General features: G+C 42.9%; 2 protein-coding genes across 5 annotated transcripts in view; both read left to right on the forward strand.

Annotated features, from left to right (window-relative positions):
- Positions 1-2,155: 2,155 nt before the first annotated feature.
- LOC139538067 (exonuclease V-like) lies at positions 2,156-18,902 on the forward strand. Of its 2 annotated transcripts, none has more exons than XM_071340023.1 (6): positions 2,156-2,262; positions 15,055-15,154; positions 15,261-15,493; positions 15,754-15,861; positions 16,145-16,317; positions 16,605-18,902. In XM_071340023.1, exons 3-6 carry the CDS (start codon positions 15,334-15,336, stop codon positions 17,196-17,198), a joined length of 1,035 nt encoding a protein of 344 aa, XP_071196124.1. In that variant the 5' UTR covers positions 2,156-2,262; positions 15,055-15,154; positions 15,261-15,333; the 3' UTR covers positions 17,199-18,902. The 2 variants fall into 2 exon arrangements, with proteins under 2 accessions (XP_071196124.1, XP_071196123.1); XM_071340022.1 differs by lacking the exon at positions 2,156-2,262 and adding an exon at positions 2,325-3,086.
- Positions 18,903-19,044: 142 nt separating this feature from the next.
- Positions 19,045-25,057, forward strand: part of kctd7 (potassium channel tetramerization domain containing 7) — a 29,709-nt gene continuing 23,696 nt past the window's right edge. For 2 of the 3 annotated variants that reach the window (XR_011667652.1, XM_071340024.1), the window contains exon 1: positions 19,045-23,182. Coding sequence is in view for 2 of the 3 variants with exons in the window: in XM_071340024.1 (XP_071196125.1) it covers positions 23,038-23,182 (145 nt within the window). In the remaining variant the exon portion in view is untranslated. The remainder of the gene's footprint in view (positions 23,183-25,057) is intronic. The other variant, XM_071340025.1, reaches the window with a different exon arrangement.

The raw sequence follows: 25,057 nt of genomic DNA on the forward strand, positions 1-25,057 counted from the left end.
AGCTTGTGGAAGGCTACCCAAAACATTGGACCAAAGTTAAACAATTTAAAGGCAATGCTACCAAATACAAATTGAGTGTATGTAAACTTCTGACCCACTTGGAATGTGATAAAAGAAATAAAAGCTGAAAGAAATCATTCTCTCAACTATTATTCTGACATTTCACATTCTTAAAATAAAGTGGTGATCCTAACTGACCTAAGACAGGGAATTTTTACTAGGGTTAAATGTCAGGAATTGTGAAAAACTGAGTTTAAATGTATTTGGCTAAGATGTATGTAAACTTCCAACTTCAACTGTAAATGTTGCCGTGTTTCAAAATAAATAAAAATATTTCTCCATTATTTAACCAGGTAGGCCAGTTGAGAACAAGTTCTCATTTACAACTGCGACCTGGCCAAGATAAAGCAAAGCAGTGCGACAAAAACAAGTTAGTTAAAAAAATTAAACGTGATTGAATAAAACTTTTTTTTTACTGCAATATAGGCCAACACGTATGCTTCTGTTCTTCACTGCACCAATTCCTACATTAGACAATTTCCATTTGAACAAAGTAAATATTTTCTAGTGAACAATAAGAAACACACATGGTACACTGCGGTCTTGTGATGGTGGAACATCTCAACCTAATGCACCAGTAATCCCTATCAGCACCTATTACAGTATCATTAACCTTTCACCTCTATATTCTTAGGTTAAGCAGCTTTCATTAGCACACCTGGATCCAGCAAGAAAGGAAGTGGAAACCAATCAACAGGTGTATTAAGTAAGGTCCCAATCATCCAATATCATTGCATTCAGTCTTCCCATGGGAATCCTATATGTTGGGTGAATAGAATTACCTCCTATGCTTCTTTAGTGTCATTTTGCTAAATCCATTTCCTCCCTGTTTCAAGTTGATCAGAATAGACACTGCCATGATGACCAACAGCCATCTCCTTCATCTTGCTCAAATCAAATTGTATTTGTCACATGCGCCGATCACAACAGGTGTAGTAGACCTTACAGTGAAATGCTTACTTACAAGCTCTAAGAAGTTAAGAAAAAAAGTTCAGTAAAAAATAGAAAATAAAAGTAACAAATAATTAAACAGTAGCAGTAAAATAACAATAGTGAGGCTATATACAGGGGGTACCGAGAAGCAGCTCGTAGCCACCTCACTGCCTGCAGTTCTTGTCTGGGTGGTAGATGAAAGACTGCTTGTAGTAAGTAGTCTTGAACTAAGCTTACGTGGCGGTCGGAGACACCAAGGATTTTATGATATGCCGTTCTGCTTTTATACATAGGCTCATACATGTTGCTGTTGCCATGAGCCCTCACAAATAACTGCTCATGAGACCGTCGCTAAATAAAGCTTGACTGTCTTTTGGAAAATCTCACTGCACAGCGATCTTTTCTGCTTGCTCTGGGTTGTGGTGGCAGCCACGAGACTGTTTCTTCTCCAGCTTGAGGCAATAACATGGACCTGTGGGTCAGTGAGGTGAACTTAGATAAAACCACCTGGAAGCCGTGTTCATCGAGTGGTTTAATATCCTCACTGTCAGACTGTCCACACAGACCCAAACTGTAATTCCCCCAAACTGTAATTAGCAAAATACAATATCAAATCCACTGTCGGTGAGTCTGCTGAGGGACCTTGAGTTCTCAGTTTCTAAACTCTCATTACGCTTAGATCACACCGACAGCATCATTGCATTTTGGTACACCAGAATTACATTCATTTCCAATGAAGCGCCTTGCAGCATGTTAGGTGTGGTGCATAGGTTGGATTTATCGAACGTATGCCTCAAACTATGCATAGACGACTTGACAGAAATGGTAGCAGAAGGTGAATGTTAAACTTTTGTTGCATACATATCCAGATGATGCGTGCTGTAATGAAACAGCAGGGAGCAGGTCTCGAACCCTCGACCTTCGAGCCCGAGGTCCGGCGCGCTATCGACTGTGCCGCAAAAGAATTCTCGTGCGGCAGAGTCGATTTCCGCGCTTACAAACCCAGGGTCGTTATAATACTATTGTGCACAATGACGCTTCTAACACACTAACAGTGTTTTGCGCAAAATAATATGCAGCACTGTCAAGCCGTTTACGTATACAGTTTGACGTATTCTCGCGCTAGCTTACGACTCTTACAGGAACGCGCTCACTGGCCAAGCACACGCACCGTCGAGGATGAAAGGTCCGATCACTTCTGACACCAATGTAATGAAACAGCAGGGAGCAGGTCTCGAACCCTCGACCTTCGAGCCCGAGCATGCTCGTGTAAGTATATACGTACTCAAAATAGACTAGATTAATCTAAGATAACGTCACAAATTGACGTTTTTTCAGAGGAGATCTTAGTCGCGCAATTTTACATCTAATTAATGTTTGGTGCAGTATTTGTCAATGAAAACAATTGCATGAAAACTCGATTCCCGTTGAATGACAACAGACTTTATTGAAGAGTCCCTACTGTTGACCAATCACCGACGAAGTCCGAAACGAACAAAAACGTCACAAAATGTCGTCATAGGCAAAAAGCCTGATATGGACAGTGATGGTGCAGAGATGGCAGGAACAGTGGAATAGAGATTCTAAAGGGAGGCATTTATTTGAAGTACTGAGGAAAGTCAGGGAGGACGGCAGGAAGGGACAGAAGAGAGGAGGCTAATAAGACCTTAAATGTGATTATCACACTTTCCTATTACCAGGAAACTGAAACCGTTGCGCATGTATTGCTACAGTGCGAGAGGCACAGAGCAAGACTGCGTTCTAGTATGAGGGAGAGGGGGATACAGGAAATTCGTTTAAATAGTATATTGAGTAGAATTTTATATATATTTCATTGGAGCAACGGTGCAGGCAGGTAGGGTTTAGTTTATCCCTGTCTCTGGCCCACACTCCAGTACAGTAAGTGGAGGTAATGCACCATTACGTTGGATGCTAACCGCCGATAAACCCCACCGAAGACGAAGAGGACGCACGCGGTCGCCTTTACAGGAATAATTTTGCAATGAATTCCAACATAACGTCAACGGATCCATCGGACGACTGGGGTGACATAAGCGATGCAGAATTACTCGATGTACAGTCAGAGCATCTCGGTGAGTAAACCCTTGATCATGGTTCTCAGTTCCAATACTCATAAGTCATTGGACCAAGGCGTTTTCAGTATGGGGAAGTTTTGTTAAAGAGCCCGACTATGGAGCCAGATAGCTGCCAGAAGGTTGAATGTACATATCGTTAGGATCTAAGAAAATCTATATGTAAATTGTTAGGATCATAAGACAAGCCATGCGTGAAACACAACCATTAAATTAGATCTGTAAACATATGTTACGACTATGAATTATTTAAAAAATGAAACAATTACCTTCCTTTATTAACTAGGCAAGTCAGTTAGGAACAAATTCTTATTTTCAATGACGTCTAGGAACAGTGGGTTAACTGCCTTGTTCAGGGACAGAACGACAGATTTTTACCTTGTCAGCTTGGGGATTCGATCTTGCAACCTTTTGGTTACTAGTCCAACGCTCTAACCACTACCTGAACATTTACACGTTAAATTCTTACTTTACATCTCCCTTTACTCTGTTACAATTTTTAAAATATTTGTACAAACTTTTGTCAGGAATGTGGCATCTGCAAAGGACATGAACCGAACGTAGCAAGTCGAAGTTAGCTAGTCAATCAAACAACTCTAGGCCAGATGTTATTTGCTTTGCAGCTTCCGGTTTCATTTCCAAAATAAAAGTCTATAGCTTCTTTTAGAACGGCACTTGATAACGACATTTTACCAGTAGACAGCGTAGTGTAGGCTTGGGCATTAAGCAAATTACTCGTGTGAGAATAATACTATAAAGACACAGAAGAGCCTTGTCTTGAATAACCGCCTGAGCTGCAAAATGGAAAGTCAATTATTTAGGCTTATTCAAATATCTAAATATGCCATGCTGTTATTTAATGTCCATATAATTTTAGAATATATTTTTAAAGCCGCGTGGGGCTACTTTGGTGATCATGTAGCCTAATGAATCATACATTTTCCAGTATTTGGGAACACAGACTGTAGGCCTTATATTAGGCATTTTGACTGTTGTATTTAAGAATTCCATTCTGTATGTAGGCTTGTTATTGCCATTTGCGTTGCACAACCCCACAACACAGAGGCTATATCCATATCAATAAATGAGACAAACATTTATTTTAATTTAGTCTTGGCTATAACCTGTCCTGAGCTAAATAGCCAAGGGGTCCCAAATGGTCAAAACTATCTATAGCCTATTCTTATTGCCAGATTTGTTTTCCCTATCAGCCACTGCATGTGCTTTTTCAACTATTTTGTTTAAAATGTATTTAGAGGCTATATTTAAGGGGAGGCCTATAAACACAAATAGAGTTATAAAATTATTCCACAAGACACCAGGACCCAAAATGATAGCCTAAATTGTAATGCCTGCCTACAAGTTGAAGGCCTTTTTTTATTTGGATAGGCCTGAATTAAACATTGAATCATTAAAGTTATAGGCTAAAGAACTTGAATTTAGATCATTTTGAATACACACATGGATTTCTATTGTCTTTGATTTAGTTCCTATTGCAACCCAGATGAATTACAGAATGGATGGCATACTGAACTGAATGGATTAATTAAATGTTCATATGTTGGAATGATGAGTTGCATGCATGTTCTGCACTTCATTTGGCTAGTAGGCAAATAGGCCTACATTAGGGTACGGTATAATGACTATGGCGGAAATAGCCTATACGCAGACTACCTAAGACCACTGCAACAGAGTTATTGTGGAGTGTGGGGAATAAGCTTATGCCAGGCTTGGCCTACGTTTAACCTCTCCCTTGTTCATTTCAAAGTCCATATGTTCATGACCCGATTCATATAAATCATGTCCAATTATTTTAAATTCATATTAACCCCACCTACAGAATATGCTTTGGCAAGATTGAGTGATGAAATACATTTCAAAAATATATATTGAGTGTCAAAGACTCCAGCCAGTGGTCATACATACAGTGGGGCAAAAAAGTATTTAGTCAGCCACCAATTGTACAAGTTCTCCCACTTAAAAAGATGAGAGAGGCCTGTAATTTTCATCATAGGTACACTTCAACTATGACAGACAAAATGAGGGGGAAAAATCCAGAAAATCACATTTTTTTATGAATTTATTTGCAAATTATGGTGGAAAATAAGTATTTGGTCACCTACAAACAAGCAAGATTTCTGGCTCTCACAGAGCTGTAACTTCTTCTTTAAGAGGCTCCTCTGTCCTCCACTCGTTACCTGTATTAATGGCACCTGTTTGAACTTGTTATCAGTATAAAAGACACCTGTCCACAACCTCAAACAGTCACACTCCAAACTCCACTATGGCCAAGACCAAAGAGCTGTCAAAGGACACCAGAAACAAAATTGTAGACCTGCACCAGGCTGGAAAGACTGAATCTGCAATAGGTAAGCAGCTTGGTTTGAAGAAATCAACTGTGGGAGCAATTATTAGGAAATGGAAGACATACAAGACCACTGATAATCTCCCTCGATCTGGGGCTCCACGCAAGATCTCAACCCGTGGGGTCAAAATGATCACAAGAATGGTGAGCAAAAATCCCAGAACCACACGGGGGGACCTAGTGAATGACCTGCAGAGAGCTGGGACCAAAGTAACAAAGCCTACCATCAGCAAGGGTATTGAAGATGAAACGTGGCTGGGTCTTTCAGCATGACAATGATCCCAAACACACCGCCCGGGCAACAAAGGAGTGGCTTCGTAAGAAGCATTTCAAGGTCCTGGAGTGGCCTAGCCAGTCTCCAGATCTCAACCCCATAGAAAATCTTTGGAGGGAGTTGAAAGTCCGTGTTGCCCAGCAACAGCCCCAAAACATCACTGCTCTAGAGGAGATCTGCATGGAGGAATGTGCCAAAATACCAACAACAGTGTGTGTAAACCTTGTGAAGACTTACAGAAAACGTTTGACCTCTGTCATTGCCAACAAAGGGTATATAACAAAGTATTAAGAAACTTTTGTTATTGACCAAATACTTATTTTCCACCATAATTTGCTAATAAATTCATTTAAAATCCTACAATGTGATTTTCTGGATTTTTTTTTCTCATTTTGTCTGTCATAGTTGAAGTGTACCTATGATGAAAATTACAGGCCTCTCTCATCTTTTTAAGTGGGAGAACTTGCACAATTGGTGGCTGACTAAATACTTTTTTGCCCCACTGTAATTCATAGATTCACCAAACATCTATTATTCTTCTGTTTCATTATGCCTAGTTTATACTACTGGTATTGATTGCAGACAGAGCCCAGAGCATGAGATGGTGCAATATTGAATTAGTCATATTTTGATAAGGTGCGTACATGGGGATGTCCACGTCACCCAGAAATATGCCCATGCTGTGGAGTTACACCTAGCGGACAGAAACTTCACTGTTGTAGGCATAATACAGCTAGTGCTATCTAGACTTACACTTGCAAACAAATCCATTACATTAGCGACCTAAATGGGAAGTAATCTCAACTGAGAAGTGATAGGAGACTTAACTTGAAAACGTGCAGGATACGTCTTTCCTGTTTTCCTGACTTCCGGGTTTTTATACTGTGTTATGCTTATTCGCGTAGCACTCCTCACAGGCCGTTTGGTGTACGTTTTTTTGTTTGTTGGTGAGATGAAACTGCCAAAACTCTGAAAGGAATTATTGTAAATCAGAATTGCAACACAAGATTTGTTCAAGCCTAAAATGTTAGTCTGTAATCTTAACACGGTGTGTGTATGTTCACAGATTAAGTTTCACGTTTCATGCATGGCTTTTCATACGATACGTACGTTCAATCTTTTGAAAGCTGTCTGGCTCCATAGTGATGCTCAAGCTAAATATTAAGACACGTCACTTTGTGCATAAGGACCTCATCTTTCATATCAGCGAGAAATAATTTTCGAAAAACAAAAAGGTTAAATTGATACACACCTTGATAGGGTTCCTGTTCCTGTAATATTTTTGTAAGGACATTTCAAACTGTTATTTTTTTTCTTTAGTCTTGTTTGATACTGACATTTTAATGGTTGACTGGACACCAATCGCATTGTATATTGATATTGAGAGACAAGGCATTACTAACCACTGATACCTGCCCAGGTGATGGGCAGAACACTGCCAAATAGTTTTTTTCCCATTGAGGGACAGGAACTGCAACCCTCTTCTTAGACACTGCTATTGAAATGCAAACTGGCTCTCAGAAAGGGCTATTGTTCTTAGCGGGATGGTGGCATGTAACCATAGCCCTGTTTCGTTGCTGGGTAAACACTGTGTACTGGGAAATACTGTTTTTGCTATAACAATGTATTGCTTTCCTTAAAACCTCTTAAGGATCAGACCCTTTTTCCCATTTTTGCCTGAAGACATACCCAAATCTAACTTCCTATAGCTCAGGACCTGAAGCAAGGACATGCATATTCTTGATACCATTTGAAAGGAAACACTTAAGTTTGTGGAAATGGGAAATTAATGTAGGAGAATAACACATTAGATTTGGTAAAAACATGTTTTTTTTGTTCCATCTTTGAAATCCAAGAGGAAGGCCAAAATGTAATATTCCAGGTTAGGTGCAATTTAGATTTGACACTAGATGGCAGCAGTGTATGTGCAAAGTTTTAGACTGATTCAATGAACCATTGCATTTCTGTTCGAAATGTTGTGTCAAGACAGCCCAAATGGTTTATTAATACATTTCAGTTCATAATTGTGCACTCTCCTATAACAATAGCATGTTTTCTTTCACTGTAAAAGCTACTGTAAATTGGACAGTGCAGTTAGATTAACAAGAATTGAAGCTTTCTGCCCATATTATGTATATGTCTTGGGAAATTTTCTTGTTACTTACAACCTCATGTTAATCACATTAGCCTACATTAGCTCAACTGTGCCGTGGGGGGGGGGGCACTGATCCTGTAATTAAAGGCCCAATGTAGCCGTTTTATATCAATCAATCTCAAATCATTTCTGGGTAACAATAAAGTACCTTACTGTAATATTTTAATTAAAATTGACATTTACTTTTTAGCAAAAAAATATATATTTCTCAAGATTTTTGCTGGGACTATCTGGCAGTGGTCTGAGTGGGGAGGGGGAAAACCTAAAACTAGCCGTTATTGGCAGAGGTTTGGAACTGTAAAACAGTGTTTCCCAAACCTGGTCCTCGACTACACCCAACAGTACACAGTTGCGTTGTAGCCCTTGACAAACAACTCATTGAGGGCTAGATGATTAGTTGACAAGTTGAATCAGGAGTGCTTGTCCAGGGTTAAAATAAAAATGTGGCCTCCCGGGTGGCGCAGTGGTCTAGGACACTGCATCGCAGCGCTAGCTGCGCCACCAGAGACTCTGGGTTCGCGCCCAGGCTCTGTCGCAGCCGGCCGCGACCGGGAGGTCCGTGGGGCGACGCACAATTGGCCTAGCGTCGTCCGGGTTAGGGAGGGTTTCCCGGTAGGGATATCCTTGTCTCATCGCGCACCAGCGACTCCTGTGGCGGGCCGGGCGCAGTGCGCGCTAACCAAGGTAGCCAGGTGCACGGTGTTTCCTCCGACACATTGGTGTGCCTGGCTTTCGGGTTGGAGCAAGAAGCAGTGCGGCTTGGTTGGGTTGTGTTTCGGAGGACGCATGGCTTTCGACCTTCGTCTCTCCCGAGCCCGTACGGGAGTTGTAGCGATGAGACAAGATAGTAATTACTAACAATTGGATACCACGAAATTGGGGAGAAAAGGGGGTAAAATTTAAAAATAAAAATAAATGTGTATTGTTGGGGGGACTCGAGGACCAGGGTTGGGAAACACTGGTGTAAAAGACCAAGTATGGTAGCTGCAGCCTAATATGGCAACCAGAGTATAGGCGAGTGGGTGTATGGAAAGCGAATCAGCTAATTGGACAGATTGGTTGCCACTCTTGGCATTCTCTCAACCAGCTTCATGAGGTTGTCACCTGGAATGCATTCTCCAAAGTGACCACAAATGCGATTATGCACGCACTTTGGTCCGCAGCAGCTAGCCAGCTAGCAAACGTCCACCGTCTACCGAATAGCAGCACTTTGGTCCGCAGGTAGTATAACTTTTCATTACATTTCATTACATTTCATTACATTTCATTATAGTACAACGGTTTAATTTGTCTAATCTTAGCAATTTCTTCTTAGCTAGCTACATACATTTAAATGTGATAGCTAGCTAGCTACATAGCTAGCTACATAGCCGTCTTTGTATCAAAGATAATTGTGTAGTCTAGAGCGATTTTCTAGGTTAGCTAGCCAGCTATTGTCGTTCTCTTAACGCAACGTAACGTAATCAACACTGCTAGCTAGCCAGCTAGCCCCCGAATAGCAGCACTGTAGATACTATTACACTCAACGGAACGACTTGATTAGTGTAGTGTCAACAACGCAGCCACTGCCAGCTAGCCTACAAAGTCAACAACTGCCAGCTAGCCTACAAAGTCAACAACGCAGCCACTGCCAGCTAGCCTACTTCAGCAGTACTGTATCATCTTAATCATTTTAGTCAATAAGATTCTTGCTACGTAAGCTTAACTTTCTGAACATTCGAGACGCGTAGTCCACTTGCCACTCCAATCTCCTTTGCATTAGCGTAGTCTCTTCTGTAGCCTGTCAACTATGTGTCTGTCGATCCCTGTTCTCTCCTCTCTGCACAGACCATACAAACGCTCCACACCGCGTGGCATCGGCCACCCTAATCTGGTGGTCCCAGCGCGCACGACCCACGTGGAGTTCCAGGTCTCCGGTAGCCTCTGGAACTGCCGATCTGCGGCCAACAAGGCAGAGTTCATCTCAGCCTATGCCTCCCTCCAGTCCCTCGACTTCCTGGCACTGACGGAAACATGGATCACCACAGATAACACTGCTACTCCTACTGCTCTCTCTTCGTCCGCCCACGTGTTCTCGCACACCCCGAGAGCTTCTGGTCAGCGGGGTCGGTGGCACCGGGATCCTCATCTCTCCCAAGTGGTCATTCTCTCTTTCTCCCCTTACCCATCTGTCTATCGCCTCCTTTGAATTCCATGCTGTCACAGTTACCAGCCCTTTCAAGCTTAACATCCTTACCATTTATCGCCCTCCAGGTTCCCTCGGAGAGTTCATCAATGAGCTCGATGCCTTGATTAGCTCCTTTCCTGAGGACGGCTCACCTCTCACAGTTCTGGGCGACTTTAACCTCCCCACGTCTACCTTTGACTCATTCCTCTCTGCCTCCCTCTTTCCACTCCTCTCCTCTTTTGACCTCACCCTCTCACCTTCCCCCCCTACTCACAAGGCAGGCAATACGCTCGACCTCATCTTTACTAGATGCTGTTCTTCCACTAACCTCACTGCAACTCCCCTCCAAGTCTCCGACCACTACCTTGTATCCTTTTCCCTCTCGCTCTCATCCAACACTTCCCACACTGCCCCTACTCGGATGGTATCGCGCCGTCCCAACCTTCGCTCTCTCTCCCCCGCTACCCTCTCCTCTTCCATCCTATCATCTCTTCCCTCTGCTCAAACCTTCTCCAACCTATCTCCTGATTCTGCCTCCTCAACCCTCCTCTCCTCCCTTTCTGCATCCTTTGACTCTCTATGTCCCCTATCCTCCAGGCCGGCTCGGTCCTCCCCTCCCGCTCCGTGGCTCGACGACTCATTGCGAGCTCACAGAACAGGGCTCCGGGCAGCCGAGCGGAAATGGAGGAAAACTCGCCTCCCTGCGGACCTGGCATCCTTTCACTCCCTCCTCTCTACATTTTCCTCTTCTGTCTCTGCTGCTAAAGCCACTTTCTACCACTCTAAATTCCAAGCATCTGCCTCTAACCCCAGGAAGCTCTTTGCCACCTTCTCCTCCCTCCTGAATCCTCCTCCCCCTCCCCCCCCTCCTCCCTCTCTGCAGATGACTTCGTCAACCATTTTGAAAAGAAGGTCGACGACATCCGATCCTCGTTTGCTAAGTCAAACGACACCGCTGGTTCTGCTCACACTGCCCCACCCTGTGCTCTGACCTCTTTCTCCCCTCTCTCTCCAGATGAAATCTCGCGTCTTGTGACGGCCGGCCGCCCAACAACCTGCCCGCTTGACCCTATCCCCTCCTCTCTTCTCCAGACCATTTCCGGAGACCTTCTCCCTTACCTCACCTCGCTCATCAACTCATCCCTGACCGCTGGCTACGTCCCTTCCGTCTTCAAGAGAGCGAGAGTTGCACCCCTTCTGAAAAAACCTACACTCGATCCCTCCGATGTCAACAACTACAGACCAGTATCCCTTCTTTCTTTTCTCTCCAAAACTCTTGAACGTGCCGTCCTTGGCCAGCTCTCCCGCTATCTCTCTCAGAATGACCTTCTTGATCCAAATCAGTCAGGTTTCAAGACTAGTCATTCAACTGAGACTGCTCTTCTCTGTATCACGGAGGCGCTCCGCACTGCTAAAGCTAACTCTCTCTCCTCTGCTCTCATCCTTCTAGACCTATCGGCTGCCTTCGATACTGTGAACCATCAGATCCTCCTCTCCACCCTCTCCGAGTTGGGCATCTCCGGCGCGGCCCACGCTTGGATTGCGTCCTACCTGACAGGTCGCTCCTACCAGGTGGCGTGGCGAGAATCTGTCTCCTCACCACGTGCTCTCACCACTGGTGTCCCCCAGGGCTCTGTTCTAGGCCCTCTCCTATTCTCGCTATACACCAAGTCACTTGGCTCTGTCATAACCTCACATGGTCTCTCCTATCATTGCTATGCAGACGACACACAACTAATCTTCTCCTTTCCCCCTTCTGATGACCAGGTGGCGAATCGCATCTCTGCATGTCTGGCAGACATATCAGTGTGGATGACGGATCACCACCTCAAGCTGAACCTCGGCAAGACGGAGCTGCTCTTCCTCCCGGGGAAGGACTGCCCGTTCCATGATCTCGCCATCACGGTTGACAACTCCATTGTGTCCTCCTCCCAGAGCGCTAAGAACCTTGGCGTGATCCTGGACAACACCCTGTCGTTCTCAACCAACATCAAGGCGGTGGCCCGTTCCTGTAGGTTCATGCTCTACAACATCCGCAGAGTACGACCCTGCCTCACACAGGAAGCGGCGCAGGTCCTAATCCAGGCACTTGTCATCTCCCGTCTGGATTACTGCAACTCGCTGTTGGCTGGGCTCCCTGCCTGTGCCATTAAACCCCTACAACTCATCCAGAACGCCGCAGCCCGTCTGGTGTTCAACCTTCCCAAGTTCTCTCACGTCACCCCGCTCCTCCGCTCTCTCCACTGGCTTCCAGTTGAAGCTCGCATCCGCTACAAGACCATGGTGCTTGCCTACGGAGCTGTGAGGGGAACGGCACCTCAGTACCTCCAGGCTCTGATCAGGCCCTACACCCAAACAAGGGCACTGCGTTCATCCACCTCTGGCCTGCTCGCCTCCCTACCACTGAGGAAGTACAGTTCCCGCTCAGCCCAGTCAAAACTGTTCGCTGCTCTGGCCCCCCAATGGTGGAACAAACTCCCTCACGACGCCAGGACAGCGGAGTCAATCACCACCTTCCGGAGACACCTGAAACCCCACCTCTTTAAGGAATACCTAGGATAGGATAAAGTAATCCTTCTCACTCCCCCCCCCTTAAAAGATTTAGATGCACTATTGTAAAGTGGCCGTTCCACTGGATGTCATAAGGTGAATGCACCAATTTGTAAGTCGCTCTGGATAAGAGCGTCTGCTAAATGACTTAAATGTTAAATGTTAAATGTTATATTTGAGATTCTTCAAAGTAGCCACCCTTTGCCTTGATGACAGCTTTGCACACTATTGGCATTCTCTCAACCAGCTTCAGCTGGAATGCATTTCAATTAACAGGTGTGCCTTGTTAAAAGTTAATTTGTGTAATTTCTTTCCTCCTTAATGCGTTTGAGCCAATCAGTTATGTTGTGACAAAGTAGGGGTGGTATACAGATGATAGCCCTATTTGGTTAAAGACCAAGTCCATATTATGGCTAGAACAGCTCAAATAAGCAAAGAGAAATGACAGTCCATCATTACCTTAATACATGAAGGTCAGTCAATCTGGAAAATTTCAACAACTTTAAAAGTTTCTTCAAGTGCAGTCGCAAAAACCATCAAGCGCTTTCATGAAACTGGCTCTCATACGGACCGCCACATGAAAGGAAGACCCAGAGTTACCTCTGCTGCAGTGGATAAGTTCATTAGAGTTACCAGCCTCAGAAATCTGCAATTAACTGCACCTCAGATCGCACCTCAAAGAGTTCAAGTAACAGACACATCTCAACATCCAACTGTTTATTGGAGATTGCGTGAATCAGGCCTTCATGGTCGAATTGCTGCAAAGAAAGCACTACTAAAGGACACCAATAAGAAGAAGAGACTTGCTTGAGCCAAGAACCACAAGCAATGTACATTATTAGACTGGTGGAAATCTGTCCTTTGGTCTGATTTGTCCAAATTTGAGATTTTTGGATCCAACTGCTGTGTCTTTGTGAGATGCAGAGTAGGTGAATGGATGATCTCTGCATGTGTGGTTTCCACCGTGAAGCATGGAGGAGGTGGTGTGGGGGTGCTTTGCTGGTGACACTGTCTGTGATTTATTTAGAATTCAAGGCACACTTAACCAGCATGGCTACCACAGCATTCTGCAGCGATACGCCATCTCATCTGGTTTGCGCTTAGTCCCACTATCATTTGTTTTTCAACAGGACAATGACCCAACACACCTCCAGGTTGTGTAAGGGCTATTTGACCAAGAAGAAGAATGATGGAGTGCTGCATCGGATGACCTGGCTAACACAATCACCCGACCTCAACCCAATTGAGATGGTTTGGGATGAGTTTGACTGCAGAGTGAAGAAAAAGCACGTGCTCAGCCTATGTGGGAACCCCTTCAAGCCTGTTGGAAAAGCATTCCAGGTGAAGTCCTCATGGAGCTGGTTGAGAGAATGCCAAGAGTGTGCAAAGCTGTCATCAAGGGTGGCTACTTTGAAGAATCTCAAATATAGAAATATATTTTTTGTTTACTACATGATTTCATGTGTGTTATTTCATAATGTTGATGTCTTCACTATTATTCTGCAACGTAGAAAATAGTTGTTTTTTTAAATACCCTGGAATGAGTAGGCGTGTCCAAACGTTTGACTGGTAATGTATGTGTGACATTTGTTTTGATTTAGAATGGACCATTATCATGCACCTGTCTCGATACAGGAGCAGTGGAAAAAAATACATGTCTCCTTTGCACTTAAATAGCGAATGGAGGACGTTTTTCCCGTGGTTCATTTTCATGCTAGCCAGGTACACTATACTCCTGTTGTAAATATAAGCAATGTGCTTAATATTAGGAAAGTTGAGAAATAAATATAGTAGGCCTAGCCTATAGAAAGCTGATGGGATCCTCTTTTTAATAGAGGCTATCATTCTGTTTTCTCACGCAGTTGCATTGCCTATAGAAATGTTGTGTAATGTGAACTCATGCTCTCATGAAGTGTTAGATTCGATTTTAGATTACATTTGCGCTGATGTAAGAGTAATTCGAGAGACAAGGGAGTATTGAGTACCAGGCAGTTTATAAGTTTGGTAGGCTACCAATGACCATCAGCAGCATCAGAGCTTGGAGAAGCCTAATTACCATGACTAAACGGTCACGTGACAGCTGGTGTGGTGGTAATGCGGTCACATTAACAGCCCTACCCACAGCAACAACTCCTCCCTCATAATATACATAATACATACATATTGCCTGTCACATGGAACTCTATTGGTCTATTAACCAATTTACCGCCTGGTGATGTCACCAGCCAAGCCGAAACACCCGTTTACGCAAACAGGCTGATTAGAAGCTCCTGTGAAGATTGTATTTTCAACCAGCAACTATCAGGAAATAACACATTTAATCAAACTTTCACAGTGTTAGTTTCATCAGCTGTTGTACAATATGATACAAAACAGAATTTTGACTGCACTGGGCCTTTTAGCACTTCTTACTTCACAAGGGTGCAGTTTCTACATCTCTCATGTGACCACCTCTAGGCCCTCCTGACCGGTCCAGTCCGACTCTCGGTGGGAATGTTGGTGATGGTCAGTCCCTTGAAACAACAGAGAAGAGGATCGATTACCTTATTAAAAAATGGTAAACCCATTCAAGCATACACAATTCATCCCAGTAAACAGTCAACATTCTCCCTGTCGGCCTATGCTTTTGATAAGCAACAAAGCATTGTGTCTGTGTGTGTCAGGCCTAACCTCGCTCCCCTGTTAGAGAGGGTGAAGAACCGGAACGCTGCCTTGTCTGTCCCCAACCAGAGCCCAATGGAGAGATTCCTTAAACGTCACCTCAGCGTTACACAGCTATGTGAGCAGTCTTGGTGTGAGATCAAAATGGCCTATGGGTTCATTAAGCCTAAAGTAAGGATGCTAGAGATGCAAAAGACAGAAGTGACAACTGGGGCCAGTATTCATCTCGTCAGAGGTAAGCAGCACTTTGCGCTTGTGATTCCATATCTCTTCCCATACGACTGTTGTGCCTGCCCTGCATTAGAAAATAAGGTTATATTACCATAACCATTCTAAACTAGGCCCACCTCATAAGCCAATGCTGATGTTAGTAATTTTGTAACCTACACATGTATCTGCAGGGATTTATGCTATCCTTGATCTTTGCTTTCCATATAAATGTTATGGGGGAAACTAGTTATAACCCATGTCCTGACCTTGTATCTCTGTGTCCAGAACTGGAGGTGAAACCAAATGTTGTGACTGTGGTTGCTGTCACCAGGGAGGACAGGGAGGCTCTGAAGCTAATCAGTATGCTACAGATGGTCCCAGCTTTAGAGGCAGGTATGGTGGTACATTACTTGTATTTATTGAACCCTTATTTTACCAGGTAAGTTGATGGAACACATTCTCATTTACAGCAACAACCTGGGGAATAGTTACAGGGGAGAGGAGGGGGGGATGAATGAAGCTTGGGATGATTAGGTTACATTGCATATCCATGTTTTTTCAGAATGCCTGAATCCTGACAATCGGCCCAATCTTGAGCCCTCTGAAGAGGGAAATGTAAAATAACATTACCACAGGAGACCGCTGTCACAGAGTTGCATGCATGTGTGTGTCCCAGGCCAGCTTGTGCGGGAGTTCCCAGTGTTTGGTGTGTTGGAAGGGATGTTCTTCATGGGTGTGGTTGATGAGCTGTATCGTAGTGACTCTGGGGAACTGGTCCTGAGTGAACTGAAGACCCGCAGTCACAACTCTCTGCCCCGCCCAGCCCAGACCAAGGGACACTCTCTACAGGTACACTACAGACAGTCAGACACTCTTATATTTCTCTCTGACCTCTTTGATCTTTCTCTCAGGCCTCCCCTCACTTTCTGGTCTCTGACATTTCTCTGTAACCTCTCTCTCTCTGGTCTCTCTATCTGTGTTCTCTGACCTCTATCTGGCTTTGACCTCTCTCTGAGCCCTCTCTCTCTGGTCTCCTTTATTTCGGCTTGTGGAGTCTGACCCCTATATGATCTATTTCTTTGATCCATCTCTCTCTCTCTCTCTATGACCTGTACCTCTGCCTCTCTCTCTCTCAGGTGGGTATGTACAAGCTCTTGTTTGATTCCATGGTAAAGGGTTCTGCGACGAGGGACCATCTCCTCCACAACCTTCAGCTGGATCCTAATCAGGTCCTTGGATCAGACCTCCAGACCCACACCCAGTCACTGGGCCTCCAGGCAGTCACGTTCAGGGAGCTCCTGGACCACTTACTGGTCGTCCTTACCTGTTCTAACCTCCATGCTATCGACAAGCTACGCCTGGAGTATAGCCACCAGAGCTCCGGAAAGCTCATTGGGACCAGGGAGGTAGCGTTTGAGGAAGCCCAGCTTAGGACTAAGATCAGGGGCTACCTGGCTTACTGGAGGGGCGAGAGGGTGCCCCAGGGAGTGGAAGTGGAGGAGGCCTGGAAGTGCAGGATGTGTCCCTATGAGGAGACCTGTGACTGGAGGAGGGATAGATCACAAATGCTGATGATGGTGAATAAGAGAGCCAAGTTGGAGTGTCCTAAGTCAGATGATCCCAAGCAAGATGGTTCGAATTTGAATGGGTCGAAATTGAAGTCAAATACCGGTAGTTCTCCTGAATTAAATAGCCCTAAACATACAGAACCCCAGGCATGTCTCCTGTAATGATTTTCTGGGTGTAGTGTGAATTTCAGGAAGGTTCTATCTATGTATCATTGAAAGTGTAAGCAATATTAAAGTCAGGTTTGTTTAGAGCTAAAGTGCCTTCAGAAAGTACACACCTCGACTTTTTCCACATTCTGTTACAGCCTGAATTTCAAATGGATTAAATTGAGATATTGTGTCACTGATCTATGCACAATAACCCATAATGCCAAAAATTAAAAGCTGAAATGTCTTGAGTCAATAAGTATTCAACCCTTTTGTTATGGCAAGCCTAAATAAATTCAGGAGTAAACATGTGCTTAATATGTTACATAAGTTGCATGGACTCACTCTGTACAATAGTGTATAACATGAAATATCTGTAAGGTCCCTCAGTCGAGCAGTGAATTTCAAGCACAGATTCAACCACAAAGACCAGGGAGGTTTTCTAATAGTTCGCAAAGAAGGGCACCTATTGTTAATGGGTAAAAAAGAAAGAGCAGGCATTGAATATCCATTTGAGCATGGTGCAGTTATTAATTACACTTTGGATGGTGAATCAATACACCCAATTACTGCAAAGCTACAGGCGCCCTTCCCAATGCAGTTGCCGTAGAGGAAGGAAACCGCTCAGGGATTTCACCATGAGGCCAATGGTGACTTTAAAAGAGTTAGAGTTTAATGACTGTGATAGGAAATAACTGAGGATGGATAAACAACATTGTAGTTACACCACAATACGAACCTAAATAACAGAGTGAAAAGAAGGAAGCCTGTACAGATTTAAAATATTCCAAAACATGCACCCTGTTTGTAATAAGGCACTAAAGTAATACTGCAAGAAATGTGGCAAAGAAATTTACTTTTTGTCCAGAATACAAAAAGTGCTATGTTTGGGGTAAATCCAACACATCACTGAGTACCACTCTTCATATGTTCAAGCATGTTGGTGGCTGCATCATGTTATTGGTATGCTTGTCATTAGCAAGGACTAAGGAGTTTTTTTAAATAAAAATAAATGGAATAGAGCTAAGCACAGGCAAAATACTAGAGGAAAATTTGGTTGTCTGCTTTCCAACAGACACCTTTCAGCAGGACAATTACCTAAAACACAAGGACAAATATACACTGGAGTTGCTTACCAAGACAACATTAAATGTTCCTGAGTGGCCTAGTTACAGTTTTGACTTAAATTGGCATGAAAAGCTATTGAAAGACTTGAAAATGTCTGTTTAGCAATGATCAACAACCAATTTATCAGAGCTTGAAGAATAATTGTAAAAAAGAATGTGCAAATATTGTACAATCCAGGTGTGCAAAGCTCTTAGAGACTTACCCAGAAAGTCTCACCGCTGTAATTGCTGCCAAAGGCGATTCTAGCATGTATTGACTCTGGGTTTCCATTAAATAAAAAAGTTTAATGTCAAAGTGGAGAGAGCGAAAAATCAAGAGTATGTTGTGTAGATCGTTTACAAAAAAAATACTATTAAATCTGTTTTAATCTCACTTTGTTACTTTAAAATGTGGAAAAAGTCAAGGGGTGTGAATGCTTTCTGAAGGCAATGTAAGTGGGCTACCTCAGCAGTTGCAATAACTACTTATAAGTGTATATTCCTTTTTATAACTATCGAAATATATATGTTCACTTTTTGTAAACTTTTTTTATACTGGGCAAAAATATTTTGGATACCAAATGCAATAAATTTAAAGGATGAATGAGTGTCATTTAGTATGAGATATTTTCAAGGAAGCACAGAATAAAACCAAGCATGAACTGCTGTGTCCTCCACCATTTCCTCCAACAGGTAGAGCTAGTGTGTAAAACATAACTTTAAAAAATCTATCATAATTCTTATAATATATGAACTGTTCCCAAAACAGTAATTTTGAATGCCAGTTTTTATTTTTCCTAATCTGGAAAGTAGACATATTTAAGATTTGTCTGCCATATTATAGCCTGTAGCATGCAATTTGTGTATCTTTTAATCCTGAAAGCGAGTAAACTGAAATGATTCTTTGCAAATTAGTTAAAAAAGAAAAGTAAAGTAGTTACACATTTCTAAATGACAAGGAAATGCATTCGATCTTGTTCCTCGAGATTATCGCGCGCTCTCGATTGATATACACCCATTGCGCGCGCCCGCCCCTCAACACTTCGGACAATAAAATTAAAATCATTCAGTCAAGAGTAAGATATGGGTAATGTTAAAGGTTGCGTCAATCGAATCTGGTATCAGGATAAAATGTGATTCAAAGTCACCGAATATACTTGAAGTATTTTTATTTAACATAAGCTCAGAATGGTAAATGCAATTTTCGTATATACGGGTTCACTGTATCACCACGCAGGGTAAAGCAGGGAACTGACTAGAATAGTACAGACATTTTCTTTTATACTGGGACAGAGGTAGTTCCATAGTTGGCCTATCACAGTAGAGGCTTAGCGTGGTTTAAACTTGCTAGCCTATCGGTGGTGCCTGAGCTGGTCCCAGCCGCACAGCACACAGGATCCAGATATCCGGAAGTGTTTGTTGTGTAGCTGACAATTTTCCATCTTGTCTCAACCTCGTGGTTAGCACATTCGACACCCTAGATTATCAACAACTTTTCTGCAATCACACTATGTTTTGTGATTTAACATTTCCTATTTCTATAAGGCATATATTTTTGTTAAAAAGAGAACAAAACCATCCTTCACAATCCCCTTTTTTACACCCCTAGCGGGTGTAAATACTAAGAAAAAGATACCATCATGTTCAATGATCAAGACACACATACCAGGTTGTAGTTAAACCCGGGAACTTTAAACCCTTAAAAACATTCAAAACACAGCTCTAGTTTATTGGTGTTTTTATGATTCCCCCTTTTGACACCCGCTAGGGTGTCACTCACCAAAAACAAAATTATTAATTTTAGAAAACATTGATATTAGAAAACACATAGTAAAACATTATAAACTATCTGGTCCTCCCTGCTACACCTATCCTATACCAGGTGGGCTCCTTGCCACCCAGGAACTTTAAACCTTCATATGGGAGGACAACATGTATGTTAGTTTCATCATGCTGTTGTTTGTTAACTTCTGTCATTCCACAACCTCACCCACAGCAAACCAGGGGTCATCCTCAGTCAGCCCCATTTTTCTCTGGAAGTTGGACTCAATATCAGCATCTCATATGTTTAAAAATGCCACAGATGTCTAAAGTTTTGAGGGAACATGCAATTAGCATGCTGATTGCAGGAATGTCCACCAGAGCTGTTGCCAGATAATTTCATGTTAATTTCTCTACCATAAGCTGCCTCCAACGTCATTTTAGAAAATTTGGCAGTACGTCCAACTGGCCTCACAACCGCAGACCACGTGTGACCACGCCAGCCCAGGACCTCCACATCCAGCCAAGAATCTGTACACAATTCCTGGAAGCTGAAAATGTCCCAGTTCTTCCATGGCCTGCATACACACCAGATATGTCACCCATTGAGCACGTTTGGGATGCTCTGGATCAATGTGTATAACTGTGTTCCGGTTCCCGCTAATATCCAGCAACTTCTCACAGCCATTGAAGAGGAGTGGACAACATTCCACAGGCCACAATCAACAGCCTGATCAACTCTATACAAAAGGAGGTGTCATGCTGCATGAGGCAAATGGAGGTCACACCAGATACTGACTGGTTTTAGGATCCACGCCCCTTCCTTTTTTTTAAGGTATATTTTGTGGCTCCAAAGTGGCGGAGCGGTCTAAGCCGCTGCATCTCAGTGCTTGAGGCGTCACTACAGACACCCTGGTTCGATTCCAGGCTGTATTACAACCGGACGAGATTGGAAGTCCCATAGGGTGGCGCACAATTGGCCCACCGTCGTCCGGTTTTGGACGGTGTAGGCCGTCATTGTAAATAAGAATTTGTTCCTAACTGACTTGTCTAGTTAAATTAAGGTTCCATTTAAAATCTGTGACCAACAGATGCATATCTGTATTTCCAGTCATGTGAAATCCATAGATTAGGGCATAACGAATACGTTTTAATTGACTGATTTCCTTATGAACTGTAACTCAGTAAAATTGTTGCATTTTATATTTTTGTTCAGTGTAGTCAAGAGACCAATAAAAATGAGAGTTCCAAACCTCTCTGCCAATAGCAGCTTGTTTTCAGTTTTAGCCTCCCCACTCAGACTACTCCCACAGTCCTAGCAAAAGTATTGCTTGAGAAATTGCTCTTTGCTAAGAGGCTATTTTTGTTTCTTTGTTGTAAATGGTTACAATCATGCAGTTTTCCTCGCAGAAGTGATTTCTGTCCTCTTTATGAAATTATCTACTTTACCCTGTATATCAAAAAATGACCATATACACTGATTGTTTAAAGCAAAAGTATTGCTGACTGTGAACCTGAACAATAAAATGTTTTATATATTGTAAGCCCAATATAGCCAGATGAGCAGGTTGGTTAGCGGCCGAATCTAGGCAGAGTGCTCACTGAGTAGTGATATTGCCTGGGGTTGTCAACACAGTTACATGCAGTTCGACACTGAAGAAGAGGACGTATCAGTTGTCACAAAAGATGAGACGTATTTTCGGAAAGTATGAAGAATGTAATATGAGCAAAATATTTTAGAGAACTTTTGAATCCATGTTCTGATGAATGCTACATTTGGATTGGTTTAGGGTCCAGGGACCAATACACTTGTAACTTAAACATTTGAATCGGTGCCAATGCATATCTGTGAATTGTTACATCACTTTTAAAAATGACTTGATAATGAGATTTTAAAAAACGGCTGCATTGGACCTTTTAAGAGGACGTCATGGCTTTGTTGGGAGAAACAGAAAGAAACTCGTATGTTGCAATCGTGTTGACCTGAATAGGACAAATGTGAAACAGGATTTTTATTCAGATGTTTTTACTGTTTCTCTCAACAGAAACGAAGGCAGAGTTGGAACAGCTGATGACAGACATAATGTAACGGTCGTCTTTAGGTGAGAGATGACCAAGGCGCAGCGGGTGATGAATACATAATGATTTATTTAAACAAAGACGAAACACGAAGAACACTTTAGAAATTACAAAATAATAAACGAAGTCAACAGACCTGAACAAACGAACTTACAATATACGAAGAACGCACGAACAGGAACAGACTACATACACGAACGAAAACGAAACAGTCCCGTGTGGTGCGACAGACACGGAAGACAACCACCCACAACAAACAATGTGAAACAACCTACCTATATATGGTTCTCAATCAGAGGAAACGTCAAACACCTGCCTCTGATTGAGAACCATACAAGGTCAATTAACAATGACACTTAACATAGAACAAACAACACAGACTTCCCACCCAGCTCACGTCCTGACCCACTAAACACAACTATACAAAAGGAAAACAAGGTCAGGAACGTGACACATAAAGAGGTTTGCGAACAAAGTGCGCTCCAAGATAAAAAAGTATTTTGCAAGCACAACCATTGTTTATAGAATCTGGCTGAAGTTTATGTCACATTTAAAGGTAGAATATTCAGGCAAATGCATTATTTAGCATAGAGAGGGGAGAGAAAAACAGAGAAACCAAACTAAACCTGGTTCTTCATTAATTAGACCATCTAAATAAATGGTAGTGGTACTGGTAGATATATTTTTCTTCTCTCTCTCTGTTCCCTACAGGCATTGAACAGTCCATAGAGCATGAGGAGGCTTTAAACAGGTCGTCTGCAGATCTGAGGATACGTAAGACACATGGGTTATGGTGTGTATATTGCAGGGGATTTCAAAACTGAGTCTGGAGTTTTCAAGATCGGAGTTGCCATCCCTGTTGTACTGTATGTATAAGTCTAGATATTATTGGAAAGCATTAACTCTTGATGGACAATGTAACATCCTGCATTATTCTCTGTCAGCATTCCACGTTGTCTCGGAAGTTTTTGGAGGTGATGTCGGCATACAACGCCACGCAGTCGGACTACCGGGAACGCTGCAAGGGCCGCATCCTGAGACAACTGGAGATCTGTGAGTGTGCTCTGTGAGTGTGCTCTGTGAGTGTGTGTGTGTTCCTGATATTCTCTTATCAGGAATTGTGATACGGTATTGTGCATGATGACATTACAGACTACATAGTTACACACCGCATGAATGGGTTGATTTGTTTTGGTTTTATTTGCCCAGTTTTGTTTGTCTATTTGTTTGTTTACTGTTTCCCCAACACATGTAAACTCTGCAAAAAAAGAAACTTTTTCAGGACCCTGTCTTTCAAAGATAATTCGTGAAAATCCAAATAACTTCACAGATCTTCATTGTAAAGGGTTTAAACACTGTTCCCCATGCTTGTTCAATGAACCATAAACAATTAATGAACATGCACCTGTGGAACAGTCGTTAAGACACTAACAGCTTACAGATGGGAGGCAATTAAGGTCACAGTTATGAAAACTTAGGACACTAAAGAGGCCTTTCTACTGACTCTGAAAACCCCCAAAAGAAAGATGCCCAGGGTCCCTGCTCATCTGTGTGAACGTGCCTTAGGCATGCTGCAAGGAGGCATGAGGACTGCAGATGTGACCAGGGCAATAAATTGCAGTGTCCGTACTGTGAGACACCTAAGACAGCGCTACAGGGAGACCGGACGGACAGCTGATCTTGCTCACAGTGGCAGACCACGTGTAACAACACCTGCACAGGATCGGTACATCCAAACACCACACCTGCAGGACAGGTACAGGATGGCAACAACAACTGCCCGAGTTACACCAGGAATGCACAATCCCTCCATCAGTGCTCAGAGACTGTCCGCAATAGGCTGAGAGAGGCTGGACTGAGGGCCTGTAGGCCTGTTGTAAGGCAGGTCCTCACCAGACATCACCGGCAACAACGTTGCCTATGGGCACAAACCCACTGTCGCTGGACCAGACAGGACTGGCAAAAAGTGCTCTTCACTGACGAGTCGCGGTTTTGTCTCACCAGGGGTGATGGTCGGATTCGCGTTTATCGTCAAAGGAATGAGAGTGACACCGAGGTCTGTACTCTGTAGCGGGATTGATTTGGAGGTGGAGGGTCAGTCATGGTCTGGGGCGGTGTGTCACAGCATCATTGGACTGAGCTTGTTGTCATTGCAAGCAATCTCATCGCTGTGCGTTACAGGGAAGACATTCTCCTCCCTCATGTGGTACCCTTCCTGCAGGCTCACCCTGACATAACCCTCCAGCAAGACAATACCACCAGCCATACTGCTCGTTCTGTGCGTGATTTCCTGCAAGAAAGGAATGTCAGTGTTCTTTTGATTTTGACCCCCCCTTTGTTCAGAGACTAATTATTCCATCTCTGTTAGTCACAGGTCTGTGGAACTTGTTCAGTTTATGTCTGTTGAATCTTATGTTCATACAAATATTTACACATGTTAAGTTTGCTGAAAATAAACGCAGTTGACAGTGAGAGGACGTTTCTTTTTTTGCTGAGTTTATTTATTGTTAGAAATCTAGCAACTGTGTTTTGAGTTTCCACTTCTTCAGGTGGTGAATTAGCACTAGTTGAATTAGGCCTATATATAATATTAGCAAACAGAAAGAAGATGCATTTTTTCGCTCTATTGAACAAAAAAATAGAAAATTGACTGTAAAATAACTAAAATATCATAATTGTCAACCCAAAATTCATGACAGTCACTGGATTAGGTTGCATAATATCACAATACTCTCAGTAGTCTATTACACTTCTTAATAAAGCATTGTGATTGACTTTAGAATTACTTCATAAGACTCAAATGTATTCTATTGTGTGACGCTGCAGAATGTTTTTATGGGGGCTGGGATTCCTAATGTTTGGTGTATCTGTATGCTAATTTATTAGCATATATTTATGTAGAATTGATCTGTCCACATGCATAATTCG

This window comes from Salvelinus alpinus, chromosome 13 (assembly GCF_045679555.1).
Source record: "Salvelinus alpinus chromosome 13, SLU_Salpinus.1, whole genome shotgun sequence".
Taxonomy (NCBI): domain Eukaryota; kingdom Metazoa; phylum Chordata; class Actinopteri; order Salmoniformes; family Salmonidae; genus Salvelinus; species Salvelinus alpinus.